At 36.8% G+C, this 12,238-nt stretch overlaps 1 protein-coding gene across 1 annotated transcript in view; it reads left to right on the forward strand.

Annotated features, from left to right (window-relative positions):
- The window catches only part of USP53 (ubiquitin specific peptidase 53), a 60,327-nt gene that overhangs the window by 10,573 nt on the left and 37,516 nt on the right, over positions 1-12,238 (forward strand). Inside the window, exon 2 of the mRNA XM_024731994.1 lies at positions 9,065-9,751. Coding sequence (XP_024587762.1) covers positions 9,608-9,751 — 144 coding nt within the window. The 5' untranslated portion in view covers positions 9,065-9,607. The remainder of the gene's footprint in view (positions 1-9,064; positions 9,752-12,238) is intronic.

Below are 12,238 nucleotides of genomic sequence, written 5' to 3' on the forward strand. Positions count from 1 at the left end.
ACCAGACCCCACAGCCAGTTGTGTCAGGAATGGGCTCTGCTCACCAGCATGCCCACACCAGTTCCAAGATCCCCTAGGGCCTTGCAGCCAGAGACCTGGGAAGTCAGCTCTGTCCTCCAGTGAGCTTGCGCTAACCTGGGATCTGCTAGGCCTGGCCTCACCCCACCAGCAGCTCGCCGCCAGATTGGAGACACGTTGGACCCCTCAGCCAGCTGCCCCAGGATCCAGCTCCACTCACCAGTGGGCTAGCAACAGCTTTGGGACACCATGGACCCTGCAGACAGCTGTGTCAGGAATTAGACCCATCCACCAGCAGGCTGACTCTAGAATGAAGACCCCCACTCTTGCAGCGACCCACTCCAAAACCTGGTTCCTCCCACCAGTGGGGCAGCAATAGTTACAGGACCACCTCCACCCCAGCCCCACAGCCAGCAGCCTTGTGAACTGGCCCCACCCACCAGCAGCTGGCAGTCTCCACACAAAACATGCCTGGCAGTCAACCAGAAATGGCAGCCAGCCATGCCTACTAGACTGCCTACAATAGTCAGCCCACCACAACAGCACACTCCCTTCTGGTCATTAGAGCTATTTCAAGAGCACACAGAACATTCTTCAGGATAGATCACATGCTAGGCCATAAAACAAGCTGTGGTAGATTTAAGAAAATTGAAATCACATCAACCATCTTTTCTGACCACAACTCTGTGAGACTAGAAATCAACTACAAGAAAAAAACTACAAAAAAACACAAACATGTGGAGGCTAAACAACCAATGGATCACTAAAGAAATCAAAGAGGAAATTTAAAAATACCTAGACACAAATGAAAACACAACAATCCAAAACCTGTGGGACACAGGAAAAACAGTTCTCAGAAGGGTTTATTGTGATACAGGCTTACCTCAGGAAAGAAGAAAAATCTCAAACAACCTAACCCTGCACCTAAAGGAACTAAAGAAAGAAGAACAAACAAAACCCAAAGTTAGTAGAAGGAAATAAGTCATAAAGGTCAGAGCAGAAATAAGTGAAATAGAGACTTAAAAAAAAGCACTAGAAAAGATTAATAAAATTAAGAGCTGGTACTTTGAAAGGATAAACAAAACTAATAAACCAATAGCCAGAATCATCAAGAAAAAAGAGGAGAGGACCCAAATCAATAAAATCAGAAATTAAAAAGAAGTTACGATCGATACCACAGAAATAAAAAGGATCCTAAGAGATTACTATGAACAATTATACACCAATAAAATGGGCAGCCTAAAAGAAATGGATAAATTTCTACAAATGTACACCCTCCCAAGACTGAACCAGGAAAAAATAGAAAATATTAGCAGACCAATTACTGGTAAAGAAATTGGATCAGTAATTAAACAACTCCCAAAAAATGAAAGTCCAGGACCAAATGGCCTCAGGTGAATTCTGCCAAACACATAAAGAAGAGTTAACACCTATTCTTTTCAAACTATTCAAAATATTGATGAGAGGGGAACACTTCCAAACTCATTTTACGAGGCCAGGACCACCCTGATAACAAAACCAGACAAAGATATTGCAAAAAAAAAGATTACTGACCAATATCACTGATGAACATAGACACAAAAATCCTTAACAAAACAGAAGCAAACTGATTTCAACAATACATTAAAAAGGTCACATGTCATTGTCAATTGGGATTTATCCCAGGGATGCAAGGATGGTTCAGTATCTGCAGATCAGTGTGATTTCCCCATTAGCAAATTGAACAATAAAAATCATATGTTCGTCTCAGTAGATGCAGATAAAGCTTTTGACAAAATTCAATATCCATTCATTATAAAATTTCTCAACAATTTGGGTATAGAGGAACCTACCTCAACATAATAAATGCTATGTATGACAAGTCCACAGAAAACATTTCACATAACAGTGAAAAGCTGAAAGCATTTCCTCTAAGATCAGGAACAAGATAAGGATGCCTACTCCTGCCACTTTGATTCAACATAGTATTGGAAGTCTTAGCCACAGCAATCAGATGAGAAAAAAAAATAAAAGGAATGCAAATTGGAAAGGAAGAAGTAAAACTGTCACTGTTTGCAGATGAAATGATACTATACATAGAAAATCCTCAAGATGCCACCAAAAACTACTAGAGCACATCAAAGAATTCATTAAAGTTTCAGGATACAAAATTAATATGGAGAAATTTGTTGCATTTCTATACACTAACAATGAACTATCAGAAAGAGAAATTAAGAAAACAGTCCCATTTACAATTGCATCCAAAAGAATAAAATACCTAGGAATAGATCTAACTATGGAGGTAAAAGACCTGTACTTGGAAAATTATGTCACTGATGAAATAAATTGAAGACAATACAAACAGATGGAAAGATACACTGTGTTCATGCACTGGAATAATTAATATTATTAAAATGATCCTACTACCCAAGGCACTCTATATATTCAGTGCAATCCCTATCAAAATACCAATGGTATTTTTCACAGAACTAGAACAAATAGTTCTAAAACTTGTATAGAAGCACAAAGACCTTGAATAGCTGAAACATTCTTGAGAAAGAAGAACAAAGCTCGACATATCATGTTCCCTTACCTCAAACTATACTGCACAGCTACAGTCATCAAAACAGTATGATACTGGTGGAAAAACAGACACATAGATCAATGGAACAAAATAGCCCATAAGTGAACCCACACTCATATTGTCAATTGATCTACAACAAAGGAAACAAGAATATACAGGGGAAAAGACAACATCTTCAATAAATGGTCCTGGGAAAACTGGACAGCTACATGCAAAAGAATCAAACTGGATTAATCTGTTACACCATGCACAAGTATAAATTCAAAGTGGATTAAAGATTTAAATATAAGACCTGAAAGCATAAATTCTGGAGGAATACATAGGGAATACTCTCTTTGACATCAGTCTTAATAATATTTGGGGGGATATGTCTCCACAGGTAAGGCAAACAAAAGTAAAAATAAACAAATGAGACTACATCAAACTAAAAAGCTTTTGCACAGTGAAGGAAACTATCAACAAAAGGAAAAGACTACCTCCTGAATGGGAGAAGATATTTGCAAATGATATATCTGATAAGGGTTAATATCCAAAGTATACAAAGAACTCATACAACATCTGAAAAACAACCTGATTAAAAAATGAGCAGAGGATATGGATAGACATTTTTTCAGAGAAGACAGACAGATGGCCAACAGGCACATGAAAAGATGCTTAACATCACTAATCATCAGAGAAATGCAAATCAGAAGCACAATGAGATATCACCTCACACCTTTCAGAATAGCTGTCATTAAAAAAGACAACAGATAACAAGTGTTGGTGAGGATGTGGAGAGAAGGGAACCCTCATGCACTATTGGTAAGGATGTAACTTGGTCAGCCACTGTGGAAAGTAATATGGAGATTCCTCAAGAAATTAAAAATAGAGCTGCCAAAAAAAGAAAGAAAAAAAGAACTGCCATATGATCCAGCAATTCCACTCCTGAAGAAAACAAAAACACTATTTTGAAAAGATGTATGCACCCCTATGTTTATTGCAGAATTCTTTACAATAGCCAAGATACGGAAACAACCCAAGTGCCCATTGTAGATGAATGGATAAAGAAGAGATGTTACATATATTTATATACATACAATGGGATATTATTCAGCCATAAAAAATGAAATCTTGCCATTTGTGACAACTTGGATGGACCTAGAGAACATTATGCTAAGTGAAATAAATCAGACATAGAAAAACAAGTACTGTATGATTTCACTTATATGTGGACTCTGAAAAACAAATGAACATACATAGCAAAACAAACAGAGTTATGGATGTAGAGAACGAACAGGTAGTTCCTAGAGGGCAGAGGGTTGGAGGAAGGAAAGAAGTAAGTGAGGGTGCTTAAGAGGTACCAACTTCCACTTGCAAAATAAATGAGTCATGGGTATGAAATGTACAATGTCGGAAATATAGTCAATAGCTATGTAATATCTTTGTAAGGTGACATATTGTAACTTTTTTTTGAAATGTATAGAAATACCAAATAGCTTTGTTGTGTAACAGGCACTAACATAATGTTGTAGGTCAGTTATACTTCAAAAATAACAAACATAAACTCAATAGGCAAAGAGCAGATTGGTTACCAGAGGTAGGGGGTGGGTGGAGTGGGGAAACTGGATGAAGGTTGTCAAAAGGTACAAACTCCTAGTTATAAGATAACTAAGAACTAGCAATGTAATGCACAACATGATAAATAGAATTAACGCTGCTGTTTGTTATACATGAAAGTTGTTAGAGTAAATCCTAAGAGTTCTCATCATAAGGAAAATATTTTTTCCTACTTCTTTAATTGTGTATCTATATTTGATGATGGATGTTCACTAAACTTATTGTGATAATCATTTTATAATGTATGTAAGTCAAATCTTTATGCTGTACACCTTAAACTTACACAGTGCGTGTGACAGTTGTATCTCAATAAAACTGGAAGGAAAAAAAAGGAATCTGAGTACCCTTTAGCTATCACTTTCTGTGCCCGTTCCCACTCGTTCTCCATAGCCCCCACTTTTCCAGTCTAAGCAACCACTTATCTACTATCTGTCTCTGGATTTCTCTCTTTTGGACATTTTGTATGAATGGAATCTTACAGTGTGTGGTCTTTTGTGACTGACTTTCAATTATCAAAATGTTTTCAGTGTTTATGTTGTAGCATGTTTAAGTACTTTGTTTCTTTTTATGGCTGAATAATATTCCATTGTGTGTGTGTATATACACACACACACACACACACACTGTATTTTATTCATTCTTTAGTTGAACATTTGGGTTGTTTTTCCACCTTTCAGCTGTTATAAATATTGCTGTGTTAGCTCTTTTCTGCACAGCTTCCCAAATATTTATTGAAAGAATAAATATAGAATCACATTTAAATTCCTAGAATAAACCTTATTATTTTTTTAATGGTACATTATTCTTTTGACACAGTGATAGATTATGTTTGTTAGTGTTTTATTTATAAGTTTTACATCTTTAATCACATGTCACACTGGTCTGAGGTTTATCATGGTTTGATATTAAGGTTATGTTAGCTTCATGACATGATTTGGGGTTCTTTGTGTTTTATTTTCATGTGGCCTGCGGTATTTTAACATTAGAATTAACAGTTCTTTAAAGTTTAGGTAAAATTTAACTGTGAATCCATCTGATCCAGATGGCATTTTCAATGGAAGAACTTTTGTCTCCTTTCCATTTTCTTGTAGTCTTAAAAAAATTTTTCTACTTCACTTGAGTTAATTTTGGTAATTTGAATTTTGCTATGAAATTACCTGCTCCTTTAGATATTCAAAGTTATTGTCATAAGATTTAAGTGGTATTCTTTTGTATTTCTTTTGGTTGCTCATCTATATGTGGTCATTTCTCCTTTATCAATCCTATTCATCGGGGCTTCCCTGGTGGCACAGTGGTTGAGAGTCTGCCTGCCAATGCAGGGGACACGGGTTTGTGCCCTGGTCCGGGAAGATCCCACATGCCGTGGAGCGGCTAGGCCCGTGAGCCATGGCCACTGGGCCTGTGCGTCCGGAGCCTGCGCCCCGCAATGGTAGAGGCCACAACAGTGAGAGGCCCGCGTGCCACAAAAAAAAAAAAAATCCTATTCACGTTATATTTCTCTTTTCCTTTTTCTTTAATCATGCTTGTGAAGATTTCTTTTTATTAGCTTTTCAAAAGTTTAGTTTTAGATTTATTTTTTCTTTCTGTTGTTTGCCTATTAATGGGCTTGAAAAATCAGTCTCTTTCTCTCTGTCTCTCTCTCTCTCTCTCTCAAGGTTTCACAGTTTTCATCCTACTTCCTTTCTTCCTCACATCATGTTTGGATTTTTGTGTTATCTATTGTTTTTCTTTCTGGGTTTTTCAGCCTTTAATTCTGGAAAAATCTTAATCTTTCTAAAAGTGTCTACTCTGTTTACTTTCTCCCCTTTCTTTCTAGGGATCCTTTTAGATAGTTTTTGACACTTTTAGATTTCATCTGTGTATCTTAGCTTTTTGAAAATGTTTATATTTTCCACTCTGTTTTTTTTAATACTTTTAGGAGAATTTCTAGACCTGGACTTACTGCTCATTAGTATGATGTTTCCTTCTATTCATTTTGCTAGTTAACTCATCCTTTGAGTTTTTTATTTCAGCAGTTTCAAAAATGTACTCATTCAATTGGTGGATACGTATTAAGTTTATTTTAAATTTGTGTTCCCTTTGGTCTGTTCATTCTGTTTCCTGTGGTGTAGATTGTTCAGTTTGTTGCCTTTCTTTCATAATGCTCATACTCTGCAAGTATCTGGTTATCTTTTTCCTGGGAGTACCAAGTGATAAGCTAGTAATATTTACATGATGAGAAGAATGAAAGCATTAGGCTCTGATTTGTGTTTCTTTGGATAATTTCAGAGAGCAGAGGTGGGGACGTAAAGGCTTGATTTGGGGTGATATGGCTTAAGAGTTGATTCCAAAAGGAACTTCCTGTTTACTCGGTTAAAGGCGTGATCTTCTCCAGGTCCTACCATCCTCTGTTCTATTTGTGGAGTAGGGTGAGGATAGAACACGCAGGGGCCTTGCAGGTGTCTGCACTTGTTACCACTTCCCAAACCAGCTGTTCTCTGATGCTTACCTGATTTTTTTTTTAACATTTTTATTGGAGTATAATTGCTTTACAATGGTGTGTTTGTTTCTGCTGTATAACAAAGTGAATCAGCTATACATATACATATATCCCCATATCTCCTCCCTTTTGCATCTTCCTCCCATGCTTACCTGATGTTATAATTTCCTTTACCTTCCAGATGGCCCTGGGGTGGTAACAGAGCTTTCCTGTTTCATTGCATTGTGTGGGGTGGGAATTCTCTGCCCAGAGCAATATGAAGAATGGAAAAGGTCACAACTAAGAAGACTTTCCCAGTCTGTAACACTTGGCCCTCTTTATCTCTTGACTGCTGTTTCCCTCACATTCTGGAAGCCAGTTACTTAATGTTTCTCCCTGTTTCTCCTTATACTATCTGTTGCTTTTGTATAATCTCTGGAGTTGGGTTGGAGGAAGGGAACCAGGAGGACATATAGTTTGACATCTTGCACAGGAACAGAAACTACAGTATTTTAAAATTATCTATTTGTGTGTGTGCCCATCACAAAACAACTCATTACGGTAGGGATTGTTTCATGTATCTTATCACAGTTCAGGGTAAGACCTGGTGCCTAGTTAAATGATTGTTGAAAGAATACCATTTCAAAGGATTCTTCCATTAAAAACACAAGTTAACTACCGATACAGAGCTTTCTTAATGTTGTAAAATCATAACTACATTTATTAAAAATTTGTATGAAAGTTTTTAGGATTATTTAGATCACTTTAGTGGAAGTTGTAATCCACAGAGTTACAACAAAAAGAAAAAAACTAACATAATGTAGTGTTTTATAATTCTTGAAACATTTAACCTATGTTAAACAGGGCTGTTATTCTTGTCCCCATCTTATAGATGAAGCTATGAATCAGAGATGACAAGAACTTATCTAAGACCAAACAGCTAATAAGTGATGAGCTAATACGTGGGGCTGCAAACAAAAGTCTCCTGACTTGAATTCTGTAAAGACTAATGCCTTTCTTCTTTATTCCTCAGTGCTTTGCTATCTTAGTGGGTATTTGATCAATGGAATTGAACTGACCTATAATGTTCTGTCCTCTCATGTTTTTGTGCTGTGAAGTGAAACTCAATGGCTTTCATCTAGAGTTTAAATTTAAAGCCAAAGTCCTTACACAGGGCTTTTGAGGCCCTTCATGATCTCTCTCTCTCTTTCCCATCCACCCTTTTCATCTATTCTCCTCTTTGTTCATATTTATTCTGCCACACTGGGCTTCTTACTACCTTCCAGTATGCCACGCATGCTGTTCACTCTGCTAGAAGTGCCTTCTCCAGAGTGGCATCTTCACCTCCTTCAAATCTTTGTACAAAGGTAACGTTCTCAATTACAGTTTCTGAGACTATTCTATTTAAAAGTGCAAACCATCTACCATTATATACACTTCTGAATTGTTTTTCCATTAGCACTCAGAGCATAACTCTTCTAGAACACTCTACAATTTATTATTCACTGAATTATGGTCTGTCTTTCCTCATTAAAATGCCAGTTCTAGTGCCTGGCATAGTACATGGCTCAATAAACACTTGTTGAAAGAGTGAATGCAGAAAGGAAATTCAATTGATTAAACTAAACTTTGGTAGTAATACTTGATTGTTTTTACTTTAGAAGTTGAACATTTTGAAGTCCTTTTAGCCAGCAGTATGTGTTCATGAATAGTATGGAAATTTACTCTAATTCACTAAGATTTGTTTATCAATTTAATGTTTCTCCTGAGTTTTTTTTTTCTTTTTCGTGGTACGCGGGCCTCTCACTGTTGTGGCCTCTCCTGTTGCGGAGCACAGACTCCGGACGCACAGGCTCAGCGGCCATGGCTCACGGGCCCAGCCGCTCCGCGGCATGTGGGATCCTCCCGGACCGGGGCACGAACCCATGTCCCCTGCATCGGCGGGCGGACTGTCAACCACTGTGCCACCAGGGAAGCCCTCTTCTGAGTTTTAACGCATATCAATTTACATAAAATCTATTGACTTTCTTGCAGAAATGATATGATTCTCTGTAACATAGATAACAATATAGAGTCTCTGTAGAGTCTCTGTTTAGTAAACAGCAATATAGTATTGGTAGCAAAGTTAGTATTATTCAAAACACTGCCTGAGATCTAAGTTGATTCTAGTTTTCTTTAGAACATGAAACCATCATATGACCATTGAAATCTTGAAGTAGGTAGCGATTGATGTCACCTTGATATGTTTTGAAAATTTAAATGATGAACTGTGTTTTCATTTTCATATTTTAAGAACATTATTCTAAGCATTTTATGATTATATATATAATATTTTAATTATGTATTCAGTATTTGTATCCATATAGTAAAGTAGGAATTTTCTTTATTAGCCTTTACTTTTATTTAAACATTTCTTTTTTTTCTTATAGGTTTGCTTTGAGGTCACATTGATATGAAATATGAAGTCACCTTTAATAACTTCACCTGGGAAAGAGAAAGACTTCTTTCTTATTAAAGAAACACAAGGAAAACAAATGACCAAATGAATCATACCAAATGCTAACTCTACATCTTTTTGTATCATCTGTTTTTAAAACCATCAAGACAAATGATTTGTGCTTTAAAGAATATGATTTGTTCATCAATGTTACTTTAGCAGTTTTAAAAAATCTTTTTAACCTTAAACTGTACTCTTATAAAATTTAACACAAAGATTTAAAAATCTTTAATACCTTTTTTAAAATAGCTTTCTTTTTTAGTTTTCAGAATTTCAATGCTTAATGTATCCTTTTTTTACTTGACAAAGTCCTCAAAACTACAGCATCAGGAAAGATATGGACTTGGAAACTTATGTTATGGTAATAGACTGCAGCGAATTTAAGTGGATCATTCAAGAAACCATCCATTTTGTCATCAGAAGTGTCACATAAGTATATAATTCCTTGCTTTAATGCAAACAAAGTTGCTTGAAAATGGCATGGGTAAAATTCTTACGGAAACCTGGTGGCAATCTTGGAAAAGCTTATCAACCTGGGAGTATGCTATCCCTAGCCCCTACCAAAGGCTTGTTGAATGAACCAGGACAAAACAGCTGCTTTCTTAATAGTGCTGTACAGGTAAGACCATAATTTCTTGTTAAATTTTTTTTTTTCTTGTTAAATTTTAAAAAGTGCCTTTCAGGAAATTCTTTGCTTAATCCTTCTTTAACTTGTAAATTAAGAATAAAGTTATTATTGACTAGAATGACTTTTTAATATCACTTTTAATAGTAGCAAAATATTTTGACTGGGCATTTTGGTTTTTATAATAAATGGAAATGTTGTTTTCAACAGAATGATACATTGCTAGGATATAAAAATATCTTGTGGCTTAAAATGTTTACTTAGTAAATTAAGGATGTTTCTAAAATACATAAAATTATTTTTTTGAATTAGCTAGTCAACCCCTCTCTCCCCCCCTTTTTTTTTGTTTAAGAAATCCAGTAGGATCCCCATAGACAGCATAAAAAGAAGCTGTGTGGATTGAAATGAGAATGCAGAGTTTTTTGTTTTGTTTTTGCGGTACGTGGGCCTCTCACTGTTGTGGCCTCTCCCGTTGCGGAGCACAGGCTCCGGACGCGCAGGCTCAGTGGCCATGGCTCACGGGCCCAGCCGCTCTGTGGCATGTGGGATCTTCCCAAACCGGGGCACGAACCCGCGTACCCTGTGTCGGCAGGCGTACTCTCAACCACGGTGCCACCAGGGAAGCCCAAGAATGCAGAGTTTTTAATCTCAGTACTCACATTCCTTCCCCGCCCCACCCCCCACCACACCGTGACCTTAAATCCCCTCTGTAGAATCATAATTTGGACACCAGTGTTGTAGTTAAATTAACGGTTAATTCATTTTGCTTCAGTCCTTGTTGAAATTCTTTTAATTAGCAAATATGTATTAATCCAACTTTCTGCCTTACATAAATATCTTTTCTTATGTATGATAGTTTTTATTTAACATTTTCAGATTTTTTAGGGGCCTATATCCTTCTGACTGTTGATTGTATAGTACTAAGGATGAGGAAGATTTAGAATATTGGAATGTTACTCTATTGACGCTAGAATATACCTTAAAACATTTTATTGAAAATAAATAGCTTTTCACGTGTTTTCTTTCTATTGCTTTTTTTTTCCTCCTGAAAACTGAGAGTAGAAAGAGAAATATTGCTTAATTAACTCATTTGATAAATGAACACATCTAGAATGTGTCAGGTGCTCAGACATCTGACTCAGACTTGTGTTCTTAATTGTCTGCTGTCCAGGACATATGTCAAACTTGAAAGTTTTATAACTCACTCAGGGAAAAAGAAGCAATTGGTATTAGAAAAGCATTAATTCTAGTTTATGTTGGGACCTTTAAATGACAGTCACTTTTCTGCCCTGGCTGAAGGATCCCTTTGGCATTAAGTGCTGTGACAAGGGCAGGAAAATATTTATTGAATGACACCTGATATAGAGAAATACCAGACTCCAAAAGACATGGTATTATATGCTTTTATTGAATCAGGCTCTGAGAAAGAGCTTCTGTCATTTCAAATCTTTTCCTGTTAACCCTTTTCCAGTTCTTTTTTTTACATTTATGTATTTCCCTCTGTGTCTGTCCCTTTTTTTGGCTCCCAAAATACTGTGTATAGTTTAGGGAGATGAAAAGCCTATTATAACAAAAGAAAACTCTGAGCAAGGACACTTACGTGGTAAAGAAAATGGAGAAGTATTCCTATGTTGATATATTTAGAAAAAAAATGAACAGTCCACTGACCTTTGCCATGAAGGTTATTTCTACTTATCTACGTAGCTACCAGTTATGGTGCTCATCACTCCTTTGTGTGGATCCAGCTTTCCCTCTGGTATCATTTCTTCTGCTTGAAGGATGACTTTTGTTATTGAAAAATATTTTCATTCATTAAAGAAGTTTAAGTTGACAGTTTTTCTTTTAGTATTTTAAAGATTTTGCTCATCTGTCTTCTGGCTTGTATTACTTCTCCTGGAAAACTATTGTCATTCTTATCTTTGTTCTTGTGTTTGTAATGTGCCCCCTTTTTTCTGGCTGCTTTTAAGATTTTCTTTTTTTAACTGGTTTAAAGCAATTTGGTTATGATGTGCCTTGCTATAGTTTTCTACATGCTTCTTGTGTTTGGGTTCATTGAGCATCTTAGACCCATGGCTTTATAATTTTAATCAAATGTGGATGGGCTTCACTGGTGACGCAGTGGTTAAGAATCCGCCTGCTAATGCAGGGGACACGGGTTCGAGCCCTGGTCCGGGAAGATCCCACATGCCGCAGAGCAACTAGGCCCATGCATCACAACTACTGAGCCTGCGCTCTAGAGCCCGTGAGCCACAACTGTGGAGCCTGTGTGCCACAAGTACTGAAGTCCGCGCACTGCAACAAAGAGTGGCCCCCACTTGCCGCAACTGGGGAAAGCCGGCACTCAGCAGTGAAGACCCAACACAGCCAAAATAAAATAAATAAAATAAAAAATTTTTTTAAAATGTGGAAACTCTTTGACCATTATTTCTTCAAAATCTTCTATCCCTCCCCTCCTTTGGGGGATTCCAGTTATTGATACAT

This window comes from Neophocaena asiaeorientalis, unplaced genomic scaffold, assembly GCF_003031525.2.
Source record: "Neophocaena asiaeorientalis asiaeorientalis breed wild unplaced genomic scaffold, Neophocaena_asiaeorientalis_V1.1 scaffold88, whole genome shotgun sequence".
NCBI lineage: Eukaryota > Metazoa > Chordata > Mammalia > Artiodactyla > Phocoenidae > Neophocaena > Neophocaena asiaeorientalis.